Here is a 17670-nt window from a genome sequence, read left to right as displayed (position 1 = left end):
GTGGAGTGTTTTACAGATGTTAGGTTCAGTCAATTGGTTACATTGCTTAAGTCTTCTATATCCTTTGTGATATTTTCAGTATACTTGTGTCAATTACTGAGGAGTATTGGAAATCTCTAGTAATTGCAGCACTTTGGGAGGCTGAGGCTGATGGATTGCTTGAGCCCAGGAGTTCGAGACCAGCCTGGGCAACATAGCGAAAACCCCTCTCTACAAAAAGTACAAAAATTAGCTGGATGTGTTGGTATGCGCCTGTAGTCCCAGCTACTTGGGAGGCTGAGGTGGAAGAGTCTCTTGAGCCTGGGAGGTGGAGTTTGCAGTGAGTGGAGATAGCGCCATTGCACTCCAGCCTGGGTAACAGAGCAAGACCCTGTCTCCAAAAAGAGAAAGAGGTGTCTCCAGCTACAGCTGTGGGTTTGTTTTTTTTTTCAGGTTTATCATTTTTGAGAGTCTATTATTAGTTACATAAGGTATTTAGGATTACTGTGTCTTCTGATGAACTGACTACTTTATTATATCAAATGTCCCTCTGTATTCCTAATAGTATTCCATCGTCTGAAGTCTTTGTCTTTTATCAGTAGTGCCACACCAGCTTTGTTTTGTGTTTGCATGGGTGTATTTTTCTATCTTTTTACTGTTAATCTGTCTTTGTAATTAAAGTTTTTTCTTACAGACAGCATATAGTTGGATCTTAGGTTTTTTTTTTTTTTTTTTGGAGACAGAGTCTCGCTGTGTTTCCAGGCTGGAGTGCAGTGGCGTGATCCTGGCTTACTGCAACTTCCATTTTCCGGTTTCAAGCAATTCTTCTGCCTCAGCCTCCCGAGTAGCTGGGACAACAGGCACGCACTACCACGCCCGGCTAATTTTTTGTACTTTTAGTAGAGATGGGGTTTCACCATGTTGGCCAGGATGTTCTTGATATCTTGACCTCATGATGCGCCCGCCTTGGCCTCCCAAAGTGCTGGGATTACAGGTGTGAGCCACCATGCCCGGCCTGTTTTTTTTTTTTTTTCTTTTTTTTTTTTTGAGATGGAGTTTCTCTATCGCCCAGGCAGGCTGGAGTGCAGTGGTGTGATACTGGCTTACTGCAACCTCCGCCTCCCAGATTCAAGTGATTCTCCTGCCTCAGCCTCTCGAATAGCTAAGACTACAGGTGCATGCCACCATGCCCACCTAATTTTTGTATTTTTAGTAGAAACAGAGTTTCACCATGCTGGCCAGGCTGGTCTCGAACTCCTGACCCCAAGGCCCGCCTCAGCCTCCTAAAAGTGCTGGGATTATAGGTGTGAGCCAGCGTGCCTGACTTTTATTTAATCCAATTTGACAATGTTTACTGTACAAATATGGTGTAAATATCTCAATTAAGGTTCATGTAACTATCAGTGTAGCATTGTAGTTCAGTTTATATCTACCATCTTATCCATCTTCTTTTTTTTGTTTCTTTCTGCTTTTCCTTATCCTGCCTTCTTCTGAATTCAGTTGTTATGTGATTCTAATTTATCTCCACTCTTCACTTATTTGGCTACATGGTTTTTCCTTACTGTTTGCTCTGAGGTTTACAGTATACATCCCTCATTTACCGTGATCTGTGACCGTTAGTCTACTGCCAATCACTTTACATATGATACAAGAGCCTTACAAGGTACACTTTAACTTCCACTCCCACTCTTAGTAGTATTTTTGTCATAACATTTTAATTGTACATGAATTATAAGTGCTACAATACTTTCTTACTCTTTTTGCTTTAAACAGCCTTTATCTTTTATAGAAATTGCAAAATGAGAAAAAATATCTTTTACATTTTACCCACAAAATTACTATTTCTGGTGTTCTTCACTACTTTGTATAGCTCCATCTGGTGTACTTTTTCTTTTGTTTTTCCTTTTTTTTGGGGGGTGGGGAGACAGAGTCTCACTCTGTCTCTCAGGCTGGAGTGCAATGGCACGATCTTGGCTCACTGCAACCTCTGCCTCCTGGGTTCAAGCAGTTCTCCCTGCCTCAGCCTCCCGAGTAGCTGGGACTACAGGTGCCTGCCACCATACCCGGCTAATTTTTGTATTTACTTTTAGTAGAGACGGGGTTTTGCCATGTTGGCCAGGCTGGTCTCAAAACTACTGACCACAGGTTATCCACCCACCTCGGCCTCCCAGAGTACTGGGATTATTAAAGACGTGAGCCACCACACCTGGCCCAAAAGGCTTTGCTTTTTGTTTGCCTAAAAAAAAAAGTATTTTGCTTTCTCTTTTCTTTTTCCTTTTTTTTGAAACGGAATCATATGTCTCCTAGGCTGGAGTGCAGTGGTATGATCATGGCTCATGCAGCCTGTAACTCCTGGCCTGAAGCGATCCTAGTATCTCAGCCTCCTGAATAGGGTCTTCCTATGTTGTCCAGGCTGGTCTCTAACTCCTGGGCTCAAGCAGTTCTCCCACCTTGGCCTCCCAAAGTGCTGGGATTGTAGGCATGAGCCGCTGCACCCAGCCTCATTGTGGTTTTGCTTTCTAGTTCCCTAGTGACTAGTGATGTTGAACTCAAATCTTTCTTGAGTGGTAGGGATAAAACTAACTGGTCAAGTTATCTCCACCCTCCCCGCCCCTGGCCCATCTGTCATTTGCTTTTTTTCCTACTGTCTTTAGATCGTGAATAAGTGGAATACAGCTCTCATTGGCCTCATGACGTACTTTCGGGAGGCTGTGGTGAACACCCAAGAGCTCTTGGACTTGCTGGTGAAGTGTGAGAACAAGATCCAGACACGTATCAAGATTGGACTCAACTCCAAGATGCCAAGTCGGTTCCCCCCAGTTGTGTTCTACACCCCTAAGGAGCTGGGTGGACTCGGCATGCTCTCCATGGGTCACGTGCTCATCCCCCAGTCCGACCTCAGGTACAGTCTGGTTACACCTGTTTCTAACCCCTGTTGCTCAGGCCCTAAGGGAAGTGGGTATTTCTTTAGTCTTAGACTTTATTTTTTCTCTCATCTTGGTTGTATCCCCAAACAGGTGGTCCAAGCAGACAGATGTAGGTATCACACACTTCCGTTCAGGAATGAGCCATGAAGAAGACCAACTGATTCCCAACTTGTACCGCTATATACAGCCATGGGAGAGCGAGTTCATTGATTCCCAGCGGGTCTGGGCTGAGTATGCACTCAAGAGGCAGGAGGCCATCGCTCAGAACAGGTGGGTACCTCAGATGGCATGCCAACCGTGGGGCAGGGGGTGGCCTTTGAACCTTGTGTGGAGTTCAGGCCTGGAGCATGCCATGTTTTTATGGAGGTGAGAGGCCGGTTCTACTCCTGACCCTGATTATTTTTGGCCAGGAAGGAGTGCTGAGCTCTTGATGTGAGAAAGTGTTTTGACTTTAATCTTTCTTTCTTGGAAGACGGCTGACTTTAGAAGACCTAGAAGATTCATGGGATCGTGGCATTCCTCGAATCAATACCCTCTTCCAGAAGGACCGCCACACACTGGCTTATGATAAGGGCTGGCGTGTCAGAACTGACTTTAAGCAGTATCAGGTATGTGGAGGGAGTAGATTTTCCCTGAATCAGGAAAATCCATGGCTGTCCCGGAAGCTTGGGGCAGTGGGCACCCAGAAGCTTGACCATGCCTGCCTTGCCTTTTAGGTTTTGAAGCAGAATCCGTTCTGGTGGACACATCAGCGGCATGATGGGAAGCTCTGGAACCTGAACAACTATCGTACAGACATGATCCAGGCCCTGGGTGGTGTGGAAGGCATTCTGGAACACACACTCTTCAAGGGCACTTACTTCCCTACCTGGGAGGGGCTTTTCTGGTAAGGATTCTCCTCTCAGAGGGATCCGTCACAGCCCTTTGAGCTCATCTCTTGTGTGCCTCTGTGGTCTCCTGTGGTGTTTCTCACACAGCCAACTCCAGGAGGTCAGCTGTGTGCTGGGAGCTGGAAGGATATCACCTCACCTGGTTCTCTTGCTCCCCAGGGAGAAGGCCAGTGGCTTTGAGGAGTCTATGAAGTGGAAGAAGCTAACTAATGCTCAGCGATCAGGGTTGAACCAGATTCCCAATCGTAGATTCACTCTCTGGTGGTCCCCAACCATCAATCGAGCCAATGTGAGTGTGACTGGTAGACTGGAGATGGGAAGCTGAAAACAGTTGTTTCTCCTGGGTTATGTCACGAGTGCCCGAGTCTTGATCTCTAACGTCACACTGTCTTTCCTGCCAGGTATATGTAGGCTTTCAGGTGCAGCTAGACCTGACCGGCATCTTCATGCATGGCAAGATCCCCACGCTGAAGATATCACTCATCCAGATCTTCCGAGCTCACCTGTGGCAGAAGATCCATGAGAGCATTGTCATGGATTTATGTCAGGTGGGCTGGGATCAGGGGGAGAGGGTGCCATCAAAAGTCAGGCTGGCTTGCTCTCTTGCATATGGGAAATCCATGCTGGAAGCTCTGAGGATGAGATTCCCATTGCCTCATTATCTGAAATTCTGCACACTCTCGTTCTCATTGGGCTTCCCTGACAAGTCTTCATCTCTCCATCTTTTCCTTCAGGTGTTTGACCAGGAACTCGATGCACTGGAAATCGAGACAGTACAAAAGGAGACAATCCATCCCCGAAAGTCGTATAAGATGAACTCGTCCTGTGCAGATATCCTGCTCTTTGCCTCCTATAAGTGGAATGTCTCCCGGCCCTCATTGCTGGCTGACTCCAAGTAAGTGCCTCAGGCCACAGCCCTAGGCATCTGGGAACTTTAGTTTGATTCTTCTTCCAGCACTGCTAATTGAGGAATTGGCCCTGTCTGCCTTTCTCAAACTGGGAGCCTGTCAACACCCTTAGACAGATCTGCTGATCCTCTGGGTTCTTGCTGATCTGGAACAATTTGGTGGGGTGGGTGGGATGGTTTTGGGATTTAAGTGATGAGGAAGTCTGTGGTTCTGGGGAGGTGGGTTATGCACATGGTTTCCTAGAAGCTTGAGCCCTCTTCATCTTCAGGGATGTGATGGACAGCACCACCACCCAGAAATACTGGATTGACATCCAGTTGCGCTGGGGGGACTACGATTCCCATGACATTGAGCGCTACGCCCGTGCCAAGTTCCTGGACTACACCACAGACAACATGAGTATCTACCCTTCGCCCACAGGTGTGCTCATTGCCATTGACCTGGCCTATAACTTGCACAGGTGAGTTGAGACCCAGAACAATGGCACAGTGGCTCACATCTGTCATCCCAGCACTTTGGGAGCCTGAGGTGGGAGGATTGCCTGAGTTTGAGACCAGTCTGGGCAACATGGTGAAACCCCATCTCTATTAAAATACAAATAATTAGCCAGGCATGGTGGTCTGCACCTGTAGTCCCAGCTACTCAGGAGGCTGATGTGGGAGAATTGCTTGAACCTGGGAGGCAGAGGTTGCAGTGAGTGAAGATCACGCCACTGTACTCCAACCTGGGCCACAGAGTGAGACTCTGTCTCAAAAAAAAATAAAAAAGTGTTTTCCATTAGCCCCATACTTAAATGTAGTCATACTTTCTTTCTTTGTCTGAGTGAGAGGAAATTTGGCCCCTTCCTCCTGTGGGTCACTGACTCTATTCTCCCAGCCTTTATGTACACGAGCAGAGTATTGTCAGCCTGGCCAACTGTCTGTCTTTCTCCATTGAGTTGCGGTTTGTCTTGTTCCTGGGGCTATCAGCCTGGTCTTAACTTGCCTTGACCCTTTACCCTCACAGTGCCTATGGAAACTGGTTCCCAGGCAGCAAGCCTCTCATACAGCAGGCCATGGCCAAGATCATGAAGGCAAACCCTGCCCTGTACGTGTTACGTGAACGGATCCGCAAGGGCCTGCAGCTCTATTCATCTGAGCCCACGGAGCCTTACTTGTCATCCCAGAACTATGGTGAGCTCTTCTCCAACCAGATTATCTGGTTTGTGGATGACACCAACGTCTACAGAGTGACTATTCACAAGGTGAGTGTTCGAAGCAGTGTATGCGTGTGGGGCTCTGTGTCTGTCTGTGGGAGGGTAACAGGCTAATTGTGGACACATGCTGGGGTGAAGGCAGCATGGTGGTGTGTAGGCCATGCTCACCAATGCGTCCTTCTCTAGACCTTTGAAGGGAATTTGACAACCAAGCCCATCAATGGCGCCATCTTCATCTTCAACCCACGCACAGGGCAGCTGTTCCTCAAGATCATCCACACATCTGTGTGGGCTGGACAGAAGCGTTTGGGGCAGGTGAGCAAGTTTAAAGATGAAGAGGCCATGGAACCACGTTGCCCCTTATCCTTGGGGTGGACAGGGTAGTAGTTACTGGTTTTCTTCAATGAACGACTGAGAATGTGTCATTTGAACTTATCCTCTAAATCACTTGGGAAGTATTCTGTAGGAGGCCCAAGAGTGGACCAGCTGTTTCATTCCCTTCCAGCTGGTCTGTTTCCTGAAGTTCTAACCATTCTCGAACAGTGCTATCAAAAATCACTTTTCTAAAGGCAACAGATATTCTTGAAATATCCATTTGATCCAGATTTGATCCAGATCTCTTCTCTACCTCAGAACTCTTGCTGAATTAACTCTTCTTCAGCTTCCTAGATGTTCGCTATCTGGCTGGGCTATATCTGTCCAGCCAGTTTCTCTTCCTTTACATTTATGGCATGTTTTATCTTAGACTCAGTCCAGGATCTTAGTATCCCCACTGACACTCATCTCCACATCTGTGGCTTTGCTTGTATTTTTCTTTCTAGAATGAACTCCCTTTTGCTCTGTTAATCACAGTCACTCCTTAAGACACATATTTTTGTGCAGCTTTTTCTGATCCTAGTAGCATTAATTTCTTTTGTTCCTAAAGTCTGTAATACAGTATATAGTTTAGCACATACTCATGCCAGCTTGTGGCATTATCTTGTTGAAAGATACCTAGTTGAAGGCCGGGCGCGGTGGCTCAAGCCTGTAATCCCAGCACTTTGGGAGGCCGAGGCGGGTGGATCACGAGGTCGAGAGATCGAGACCATCCTGGTCAACATGGTGAAACCCTGTCTCTACTAAAAATACAAAAAATTAGCTGGGCGTGGTGGCGCGTGCCTGTAATCCCAGCTACTCGGGAGGCTGAGGCAGGAGAATTGCCTGAACCCAGGAGGCGGAGGTTGCAGTGAGCCGAGATCGCGCCATTGCACTTCAGCCTGGATAACAAGAGCGAAACTCCGTCTCAAAAAAAAAAAAAGAAAGATACCTAGTTGAAAAACACCCTTTAGACAAGGCCATTTGGTACTCTTTCTACCTTCTAAGTGCCTAACATTTAACATCAGTGTTCAATAGAAACATTTCTGTTCTAGTTCATCTGGGAGGGTGGAGACTAAATTTCCATTTTCTCTGTTGCTTTTAAGTTGGCTAAGTGGAAGACAGCTGAGGAGGTGGCTGCCCTGATCCGATCTCTGCCTGTGGAGGAGCAGCCCAAGCAGATCATTGTCACCAGGAAGGGCATGCTGGACCCACTGGAGGTAAGAGGGTGGGTGGGGTAGATCATTGTCACCAGGAAGGGCCTGCTGGACCCCTGGAGGTAAGCGGGGGGTAGAAGAAAAGAGACCTGAGACCTTGAGGCTGTTTCTAAGCTTGGACTTGATCTTGTCTTAGGTGCACTTGCTGGACTTCCCCAATATTGTCATCAAAGGATCGGAGCTCCAGCTCCCTTTCCAGGCGTGTCTCAAGGTGGAAAAGTTTGGGGATCTCATCCTTAAAGCCACTGAACCTCAGATGGTTCTGTTCAACCTCTATGATGACTGGCTCAAGACTATTTCATCTTACACGGTATGAACCTTGGGAAGAGAAGATCGCTGTAGGAGGAGGGGTTTAGGGTTAGGAGAAGATCTGTTCTTAGGTTTTTGCCATTTTCACATTTTTTGCCTGTGGATTGCATGGGAACTCTGTTGACTCATGAAGGGTTAAGACCTTAAAGTTAAAAATCAGGGTCAGGCGCAGTGGCTCACACCTGGAATCCCAGCACTTTGGGAGGCCAAAGTGGGCAGATCATGAGGTCAGGAGTTCGAGACCAGCACGACCAACATGGTGAAACCCCATTTCTACTGAAGAAAAAAAAAAATTAGCTGGGCGCCGTGGCTCACGCCTGTAATCCCGGCACTTTGGGAGGCTGAGGTTCGCAGATGACGAGGTCAGGAGTTCGAGTAAGACTCTGTCTCAAAAAAAGAAAATTCTTGAGTTTTGTGAAAGGTTAGGATTAAAGTGGGAGAGCCTCAAGTAGCTGACTTACCCACTCTTCCAAATCTCTTCCCAGGCCTTCTCCCGTCTCATCCTGATTCTCCGTGCCCTGCATGTAAACAATGACCGGGCAAAAGTGATTCTGAAGCCAGACAAGACTACCATTACAGAACCACACCACATCTGGCCCACCTTGACTGACGAAGAGTGGATCAAGGTCGAGGTGCAGCTCAAGGATCTGATCTTGGCAGACTACGGCAAGAAGAACAAGTGAGCAGTGGTGATGGGAGACAGCAGGCCTGTGTATGGTTTCTGGGGTTTTGAAGGAGTTAGGCTTGGAAGTTTCTTAAGAAGGCAGGGCGTAGTGGCTCATGCCTATAATCCCAGCACTTTGGGAGGCCAGCCAGGCAGATCATTTGAGGTCAGGAGTTCGAAACCAGCCTGGCCAACATGGTGTGAAACCCTGTCTCTACTAAAAATACAAAAATTAGCCAGGCGTGGTGGCATGCACCTGTAATCCCAGCCTAGGAGGCTGAGGCAAGAGAATCGCTGGAACCTGGGAGGTGGAGGTTGTAGTGAGCTGAGATCATGCCACTGCACCCCAGCCTGGGTGACAAGAGTGAGACTCTATCTCCAAGAAAAAAAAAAAAAATTTCTCAAGAAATTATCCTGGCCAGACTTGAGTATTCATGCTAGTAATTCCAGCACTTTGGGAGGCCAGGGTAGGAGGATTGCATAAGCCAGGAGTTGAAAACCAGCCTGATCAACAAGAGACTCACCCCATCTCTACAAAAGAAAAAAATTAAAACTTAGGTATGATAGTGCACGCCTGTAGTCCCAGCTTCTTGGAGGCTGAGGCGGGAAGCTTGCTTGAGCCCGGGAGTTTGAGGCTGCAGTGAACCATGACTGTAGCACTGTACTCCAGCCTGGGTGACAGAGTGAGACCCTGTCTCAAAAAAAAGGAAAGAAATTATCTTAGTTTCATAGAAGAGAGATCGGCAGTGTCTTCCGATAGTATGGGAAGCGTCCGTGTTTTAGGGTTTCAGCTAAACTCTCTTGGCCATTGTTTCTCAGTGGAGGCACTGTTGCCATTCTGAGAAGGGTGGTTCCTTTTTTTTTTTTTTTTTTTCGAGACGGGGTGTTGCTCTGTTGCCCAGGCTGGAGTGCAGTGGTGTGATCTCGGCTCACTGCAACCTCCACCTTCCAAGTTCAAGTGATTCTCCTGCTTCAGCCTCCTGAGTAGTTGGGATAACAGGCACCCACCACCATGCCCAGATAATTTTTTAAAATTTTTAGTAGAGATGGGGTTTCACCATGTTGGTCATGCCTGTCTTGAACTCCTGACCTTGTGATCCACCCCCGTCAGCCTCCCAAAATGCTGGAATTACAGGTGTGAGCCACCGTGCCCGTCCAGAGCAGGGCATTTCTTTACTGTCCATACACGGTAAGTTTTAACATCCGAGACCCTAAGTGTTGGAGACTACTGCCAACACACGCACACTTTCCTCCACGCTCCCTTCATGGCAGCCGAAGCTGTCCATAGATTTCGAAGTATCTCCTAGGGTGAGTGACAGTACCACCTCTGATTACGAGCCAGTATTGTGGGGTTTCTGGGGTTTCCATTTCTGAGAATTGTTCCACTCCAGAGCATTGTTTTGGTCAAGGAAGCGGGGGTATATGGATGCCAAACAGTAGAAGGGGCACACGAAGCCTGCTGCCCCCTTGGGTCTGACGATTCTTGGAAGTGTTAGTGCACGTTCATCTCACACTTCCTGTGGAAGCAGCACTGGCGGACTGTCTGGGGCACGAATATAGGCTGCCCTGTCCTACCAAGTTACATCCTTTCCACTGAGGCAGAAGTGACCAGGGGGAGGGATCCTTGTGATATAACCCACACCATCCCCACAGTGTGAACGTGGCATCACTGACACAGTCGGAAATTCGAGACATCATCCTGGGTATGGAGATCTCGGCACCATCACAGCAGCGGCAGCAAATCGCTGAGATTGAAAAGCAGACCAAGGAACAGTCGCAACTGACTGCCACCCAGACTCGCACCGTCAACAAGCATGGCGATGAGATCATCACCTCCACCACCAGCAACTATGAGACCCAGACTTTCTCATCCAAGACTGAGTGGAGGGTCAGGTACTGCGAAGGGCAACACGTGGGGATGGAAAGGCCGGTGGCACTACTGCCAGTGCTGACGTTCCCTACCTGCGTTTAGGGCCATCTCTGCTGCCAACCTGCACCTAAGGACCAATCACATCTATGTTTCATCTGATGACATCAAGGAGACGGGCTACACCTACATCCTTCCCAAGAATGTGCTTAAGAAGTTCATCTGCATATCTGACCTTCGGGCCCAAGTGAGTAAGTGGACCCTGCTGGGCCGCAGTGCATGCCCCACATTGTGCCTGAAATGCAGACCTGAGATGGTTAGGGACTTGAGATACTGCTTTTAAGATTCATGGATGAATAATTATACAAGGAGAACAGCAAGTGGGGTTTTGGCCCCTGTGAGATACTAAAAGCTGTGGAAGTTGAGAGAAGGTAGTAAGTGTAGTATTGGCACTTAAGTCAGAAAATTCCTGACCAGGCATGTGTGGTGGCTCACGCCTGTAATGCCAACACGTTGGGAGACCAAGCCAGGTGCATTGCTTAAGCACAGGTAAGTTCAAGACCCTGTTCTTACAAAAACAAAAGCGGCTGTAGTTCCATCTCAGGAGGCTGAGGTCACTTGAACCCAGGCAGTCCAAGCAGTGAGTTTAGATGGCACCCCTGCACTCCAGCCTGGGCAACAGCAAGACCCAATCTCTGTCTCTAACAAAAGAAAAAGAAGAGCCTGGGCGCAGTGGCTCATGACTGTAATCCCAGCATTGTGGGAGGCTGAGGCGGGCAGGACTCTTGAGCCTAAGAGTTCAAGACCAGCCTGGTCAATGTGACGAAACGCTGTCTCTCCAAAAAAAAAAAAATAGAAAAACTAGCCAGGCTTGGTGGTGCACACCTGTAATGTCAGCTACTCAGGAGGCTGAGGTGGGAGGATCACCTGAGCTTGGAAGGTGGTGGTTGTAGTGAGCTGAGATTGTGCCATGCACACTAACCTGGGTTACAGTGATACCCTGCTTCAAAAAGGAGAAAAGACACTTAACTACTAGTGTATCAGGGATATTCATAGTTTATAAAATACCATTTTGGGCCGGGGCAGGTGGATCAGCTGAGGTCAGGAGTTCAAGACTAGCCTGGCCAACATGGCAAAACCCTGTCTCTATTTAAAATATGAAAATTAGCTGGGCACGTTGGGCTCCTATAATCCCAGCTACTCAAGGCTGAGGCAGGAGAATTGCTTGAACCCAAGAGGCAGAGGTTGCAGTGAGCCGAGATCGCGCACTGCACTCCAGACTTGTCGACAAAGCGAGACTCCATCTCAAACCTACTATTTTGTGGCCATCAGGTTGGCAAATTTGAAAAGATTGTTAATATCCTGTGTGGGTGAGTTTCTAGTAAACAGATCCTCTTTGTTGAAAATGTAAAATTAAAAATACCACCAAGTGCTGGTTTTCCAGATGTTTTCAGCTTGTGAAAGTACATTGGGCTGTATGTTTGTATGCTAATTTGCTTATGAACACTGTACTTAATAATCAGCTGGGGAGCTGTGAGCAGTGCAGATCCCTGGACCGCACTTGGGCGATGCTGATGTGGTGAGTCTGAGATGAGGTCCATGTTTGACATTTTGAACAAGCGCCCCCGGCTGATTCAGACAGGGTTCTGATCATGTTTTAAGAAACTCTGTCCTCGTTCTTGGGGGAAGGAAGGAAATGGCTGCAGCTCCAACTCTGAGCTGGTGCTAAGAAGTGTTTTGGTTCCTGACCCCTTTGTCTCCAGATCGCAGGGTACCTGTATGGGGTGAGCCCACCAGATAACCCGCAGGTGAAGGAGATCCGCTGCATCGTGATGGTGCCGCAGTGGGGCACCCACCAGACTGTACACCTGCCTGGTCAGCTGCCCCAGCACGAGTACCTGAAGGTGAGTGGCAGTGACAGAGCTTGGGAGTGTGAAAGAGCTGGAGCTTCCTGCCACGAGGCAGGCGTGCTACCCTCGTGGGTGCAATTCCTGTCTGCGGATGCGATTCTAAACAGCTCTCTACTACTCTGTCTATAGGAGATGGAACCCTTAGGCTGGATCCACACTCAGCCCAATGAGTCCCCACAGTTGTCACCCCAGGATGTCACCACCCATGCCAAGATCATGGCTGACAACCCATCTTGGGATGGCGAGAAGACCATTATCATCACGTGCAGGTGGGCTTGGGCTTCCTCGGGAGGAGTGCGGTGGCGCAGAGACTGCAGGCCAGGGCCCAGAACGTGGCCTGAGCTGCTGTGTGTCCTCGCCCTCCCCCAGCTTCACTCCAGGCTCCTGTACACTGACAGCCTACAAGCTGACCCCCAGTGGCTACGAATGGGGCCGCCAGAACACAGACAAGGGCAACAACCCCAAGGGCTACCTGCCTTCGCACTACGAGCGGGTCCAGATGCTGCTGTCCGACCGCTTCCTCGGCTTCTTCATGGTCCCTGCCCAGTCCTCATGGAACTACAACTTCATGGGTAAGTGGGGGTGGTGCTAGGGGTATGTGAGGCCATCGCCCTGCATGCTTGGGGCCCGGCTGGCTGCACGAGGCAGAGGGCCCGTTAACATCTCATATTCCCTTCTTCCTAAGGCGTTCGGCATGACCCCAACATGAAGTACGAGCTGCAGCTGGCGAACCCCAAAGAGTTCTACCACGAGGTGCACAGGCCCTCCCACTTCCTCAACTTTGCCCTCCTGCAGGAAGGGGAGGTGTACTCCGCCGACCGGGAGGACCTATATGCCTAGTCTCTTCCCTGCCCCCTGCCTCAGCCCCCCACAGGCTGGTGACATTCAGCAGCTTGGCCCTTTCCCTCTGCGTGTGCTTATTGTGTTGTTGACTTCTTGATGGTCTTATCCTGAATAAAATATAGTAATAAATTTTGTATAACTAGGAGTTTGGGGGCTGTTTTTTTTTTTTTCCCCTGAACTCAGATTCTCGATTTAGGTCTGACAGGTAGCAGGACTGGGCGGTTCACAGCAAGATGCTGGGCCCAGCTGTGGTGATGGGGAGTTTGAGGCCCCTTCCTCCCTATTCGGGGATTGGGTCTAAAGACCCCGTGGACTCGGTGGAGACCTGCGGCAGGGCGGGGCTTTCACTCTGCTTCCTGGGCCACATTGGCTGGTTCCCGACAATACAGCGCTGGAAGGCCTCGCCTCCTTTCCACAGCTCTGTCAGCGCTGCCCTTTCCCGGGTCTCGGAGCTCCGTGGCTTGTGCTGAGTGCTGGGTTGTCCAGCCCAGCCCTTTAAGCTTTCTGGTCACTCCTGGTCAGGAAAACAAGCACACAGGCAGGCATTTTGTGTAGAGCCGCGTGGAGGCCAGTGACCTGCCGCCTACCTGTCACTTCTTGCCCAGAGCGCGCCGCTGCCAAGTTGTCCCCATGACTCCAAACGGGGGCGGAGCCTGGATCGGGCCTGTCGGGAGGGCTCCACTTAAGTGACCACAGGCAGCCCTGAGCTCAGCTCCTGGCGCCTGGCTGGAAGGTGGCTGTCCTGCTTCCTGTGACCTTGGGGGTGGAAGGACGCGCCCAGGGGCCTAAGGCACGATCTCCCTTCCCCACGCCTCCTTCCCTCGCTCCTCCCCGCCTTCTTGCTTCTACCCCGCCCCCACCGCCCTAAACGGCTTCCTGGGCCGGAACTGTTTGGCTTTTCCCTGTCCCAGTTAACGGTGGGGGGGTCGCGGCCCCAGGCCTTTAGGGGACATGGAACCCAGGAGGGCGGCGTCTGGGGCGCCCGGCTGGGGCCCTCGAGGGCCCGCGGGGCCAGGGACGGTGGCAGAGCTTGTGTACCACCTAGCCGGGGCCCTGGGCACTGAGCTACAGGAGCTGGCGCGTCGTTTCGGGCCGGAGGCGGCGGCCGGGCTGGTGCCGCTCGTGGTGCGCGCGCTGGAGCTCCTGGAACAGGCTGCCGTGGGGCCCGCCCCGGACTCGGTGAGTCACCGCCCTCCCCTCGCCACCCGCGGGGCCGACAGGGCGGAAGCCTGAGACCCGGGCTCCCCAGCTGCAGGTGTCGGCGCAGCTGGCCGAGCGGGAGCTGCGGCGGCTGTGGGAGGAGAACGAGCGCCTCCGCTGGGAGCTACGCGCGGGGCCGCAGGGTGAGCGCAGTCCCGGCCAGGGCGGGCGGGTGGCGGCCGGCTCTGGTCCTCTCCTCCCTCTCGCGGGCCGCGCGCCGCCGCTAAGAACGCCCCTTCCTCAGAGGAGCGCGCGCTGCTCCGGCAGCTCAAGGAGGTGACGGACCGACAGCGGGACGAACTGCGGGCGCACAACCGCGACCTGCGGCAGCGCGGCCAGGAGACCGAGGCGGTGAGCGCGGGGCGGGGCGGGGCCGGGCCTCGGGCACCTCGGCGCCCCGCCCACCTCACCCTTTGCTCCGCCCCCAGTTGCAGGAGCAGCTGCAGCGCCTCCTGCTGGTGAACGCCGAGCTGCGGCAGAAGCTGGCGGCCGTGCAGACCCAGCTGCGCGCCGCGCAGGACCGCGAGACGGAGCGACAGCAGCCTGGAGGAGGCGCGGCCCCGCTGGCCGAAGAGCGAGCGCGGGACCAGGCCGGGGGGCCGGGGCACCAGCAGGGGCAGGAGCCGGAACGGGCGACCCCTGAGGACTCGGTGAGTGCCGCACGAGGGCAAGGATCCAGCCCAGGAGGGCGCTCGGGCCAGGTCCGCATCGGCACATCAGGTCCGCGCTCTGGGCCGGCCTCTGTTACCTATTGGGGCACCCGTGTCCCCCAAGTCTCCCTGCCCGTCAATTCCTCTAGCGTTCCCGCGATGGCCCTCGAGCGCGACCCTCTGACCGTGCCTGTCCTTCTAAAGGCAGAGGCCGCGCAGCCGCCAGGGCGCCCCCTGGAGGCAGGGCAGTGCCGCTTCAGCCGAGAGGAGTTTGAGCAGATCCTTCAGGAGCGGAATGAACTCAAAGCCACAGTGTTCCTGCTCAAGGAGGAGCTGGCCTACTTCCAGCGGTGAGGGCACTGGGAAGCTGAGGGCCTCCGATCACCCCCACCTCGTTCTCCCATCATCGATATGTCCACAGTGACATGGTGACATGTGCCAGGCCTGTGCTGGGTAGTGGGAGGATGTAAATTGCACAGCCCCTCCCCTCCACAACATCACCCAGACACAGAAGAGGGACAGTGCACAGGGTCACCGCTGCAGCCGCCAGGGAAGCTCTCCTAGGAGGGGCACCTAAGCGAAGGTCTGAGGGTGTCAGCAAGGCACAGGTTTCAGGTGTCCAGGGAGGAGCCGCTTCATCGGTACCAGAAGTGAGGCCCACGGCTGCATTTCCATTGCTTTCTCCTGCCCTGCCCCTCTTCTGCAGGGAGCTGCTCACCGACCACCGGGTCCCCGGCCTTCTGCTGGAAGCCATGAAGGTGGCTGTCAGGAAGCAGAGGAAGAAGATCAAGGCCAAGATGTTAGGGACGCCAGAGGAAGCAGAGAGCAGGTGGGTCCCTGCCTGCATCCCCACCGAGCCAGCCCCCCCTCCCGAGTTCTGCTGAGCCTGATGACCTGGTCTGGTCACCCTCTGAGCCCATTGTCTCACACTGAGCCTGTCACCCCAACCTGCTGTCCCCTCGAGCCTCCCAGCCTGGCCACTTTTAGGGCCTGCTGACCTGGTCTGACTGGGTCCTGTGGCTGTGGTCCAGCCTGTGTCCTTCTCCCTGGATCTCACGGCTCCCCTTTCCTTGCCTGCAGGCTATCCTGCCTGCCAGTGCTGCCTCCCCACCTTCAGCCTTCAGCTCCCGGCCTTGGCTGGCTCTGTCTGTTCTTACGGGGGTGACACTGTAGCTGTGTCAGGGCCTGCTGTGTGTCGAGACATAAAATAAAGCCTCGTCGGGCGCGGTGGCTCACACTTGTCATCCCAGCACTTTGGGAGACTGAGGCAGGCAGATCACAAGGTCAGGAGTTCGAGACCAGCCTGGCTAACATGGTGAAACCCCGTTTCTACTAAAAATACAAAAATTAGCCAGGTGTGGTGGCGCACGCCTGTAATCCCAGCTACTCGGGAGGCTGAGGCAAGAGCATCACTTGAGCCCAGGAGGCGGAGGTTGCAGTGAGCTGAGATCATGCCACTGTACTCCAGCCTGGGCAACAGAGTGAGACTCCGTCTCAAAAATAAAATAAAATAAAATAAAATAAATAAAGCCTCAAGACATCCTGCATCTTCCCAGGGTCGCCTTCTCTCCGGCTCTGGGAGCCCTGCTCTCCCTCATCCCCCCTGCTGGATTCCCGCTGTCCCTCAGGCCTTGATCCCTGACCCTCACGTCTCCTCTCTCCTGTCTCAGTGACGATGAGGATGGCTCCTGGCTCCTGCTCGCCGATGATAAGGACGACCATCCCCCACCCCCGGAGTCCAAAATACAAAGTTTGTATGTTGGGGGAAGGGGAAGGGCAAGAGTGGGGGAGGGAGGAAGGGTCCTGGATCTCCTTTCCCGCTTCCCTGCCTGTCACCCTGCTGTCCTTGGCTCTAAGCAGGCCCTCCCCTCCTGCTTCTTCAACTGACCATCCACTCCCTCAGGCTGCCCTTTCCTGCCCCTCTCCCTGTTCTCACCCCCCCACCCCGCCCTCAGCCAACATCCTCGACCTCTCCGGCTTCCTGTCTGGCTGTCTCTCCAGCTTTGGCCTGTGGTATCGCGGGAAAGCCGAATCCCCGGAGGATGAGACCCACAGCCCTGCTCCTGGCAAGCCAGGGAGAGAAGAGGAGACCCAATCACAGTCTCCAGCTCCTGAGCTGCCCTGTCCTGCCCACCAGGAACATCTCTGTCTGGGGGCCTCAGCCGCCCCAGAGGCCTGACTTGGGGATCTGGCTGTGGCTGGATGTGCTACCTCATACGAGGACAGGGCTCCCTCCTTCGTGGCCTCCCAGGCGTCTTCCCCAGTTCTGGCCTGCACCAGGGCAGCAGGGGGTTCAGCCACCTCCCTCTCTACGTCTGTGTACCAGACCTTTGGGGCCAGACATAAGAGTGCCTCTCTGAGTCTCAGTTTCCCCATCCACGAAATGAGAGCTGGCTCCCAGGGCTTTGTGTGGACGGCCTGAGCTCATGTAACAAAGAACTGCCCGAAACTCGGAGAAACTGTCCCTCGCCTGTCTGTCCATGTCCGTCTCACCTCCAAGCCCCGCCAGGAGCAGAGGCAGGCTGAGAAGGCCTCAGGGCGCCCTTGGTCAGTCACTGGGTGGGGAGGCTTCTTGCAGCCCCATCTTTGCTTTGGGATTGCAGCCTGATGGAGGGCCGAGGTTCCCACACTCACTCCACCCGCTTCCCCGGTCCCAGCATCCAGGGACCTGCAGCTTCACCCTTCTGGCCCCTCCAGGCCGAGGCCAGTCAGCCATGCTTCTGGCCTTCCTTTCCCTTTCTTGTTTTGAGTGTCGGT

General features: G+C 52.6%; 2 protein-coding genes across 3 annotated transcripts in view; both read left to right on the top strand.

Annotated features, from left to right (window-relative positions):
• The window catches only part of PRPF8 (pre-mRNA processing factor 8), a 33280-nt gene extending 20072 nt beyond the window's left edge, over positions 1 to 13208 (top strand). For both annotated transcript variants that reach the window (XM_012448345.2, XM_012448346.3), the window contains exons 25-43: positions 2634 to 2881; positions 2997 to 3176; positions 3379 to 3514; positions 3623 to 3792; positions 3956 to 4085; positions 4198 to 4344; positions 4531 to 4691; positions 4973 to 5164; positions 5710 to 5947; positions 6086 to 6214; positions 7360 to 7473; positions 7607 to 7780; positions 8265 to 8458; positions 10097 to 10336; positions 10416 to 10557; positions 12074 to 12214; positions 12350 to 12489; positions 12590 to 12792; positions 12906 to 13208. In XM_012448345.2, the coding sequence (XP_012303768.1) occupies positions 2634 to 2881; positions 2997 to 3176; positions 3379 to 3514; positions 3623 to 3792; positions 3956 to 4085; positions 4198 to 4344; positions 4531 to 4691; positions 4973 to 5164; positions 5710 to 5947; positions 6086 to 6214; positions 7360 to 7473; positions 7607 to 7780; positions 8265 to 8458; positions 10097 to 10336; positions 10416 to 10557; positions 12074 to 12214; positions 12350 to 12489; positions 12590 to 12792; positions 12906 to 13060 (3234 nt within the window). In that variant the 3' untranslated portion in view covers positions 13061 to 13208. The remainder of the gene's footprint in view (positions 1 to 2633; positions 2882 to 2996; positions 3177 to 3378; positions 3515 to 3622; positions 3793 to 3955; positions 4086 to 4197; positions 4345 to 4530; positions 4692 to 4972; positions 5165 to 5709; positions 5948 to 6085; positions 6215 to 7359; positions 7474 to 7606; positions 7781 to 8264; positions 8459 to 10096; positions 10337 to 10415; positions 10558 to 12073; positions 12215 to 12349; positions 12490 to 12589; positions 12793 to 12905) is intronic.
• A 562-nt stretch (positions 13209 to 13770) lies between these two features.
• RILP (Rab interacting lysosomal protein) lies at positions 13771 to 17108 on the top strand. The gene is made up of 8 exons (XM_012448347.2): positions 13771 to 14242; positions 14313 to 14406; positions 14508 to 14614; positions 14692 to 14913; positions 15118 to 15263; positions 15620 to 15742; positions 16584 to 16667; positions 16915 to 17108. The coding sequence occupies exons 1-8, from the start codon at positions 14015 to 14017 to the stop codon at positions 17090 to 17092; spliced, it is 1182 nt and encodes a 393-aa protein (XP_012303770.1). The 5' UTR covers positions 13771 to 14014; the 3' UTR covers positions 17093 to 17108.
• The last annotated feature ends 562 nt before the right edge of the window (positions 17109 to 17670 follow it).

This window comes from Aotus nancymaae, unplaced genomic scaffold (genome assembly GCF_030222135.1).
Source record: "Aotus nancymaae isolate 86718 unplaced genomic scaffold, 86718_ANA_hifiasm-v0.15.2.pri h1tg000018l, whole genome shotgun sequence".
Lineage (NCBI taxonomy): Eukaryota > Metazoa > Chordata > Mammalia > Primates > Aotidae > Aotus > Aotus nancymaae.
This window is presented reverse-complemented; position numbering and strand designations above follow the sequence as displayed.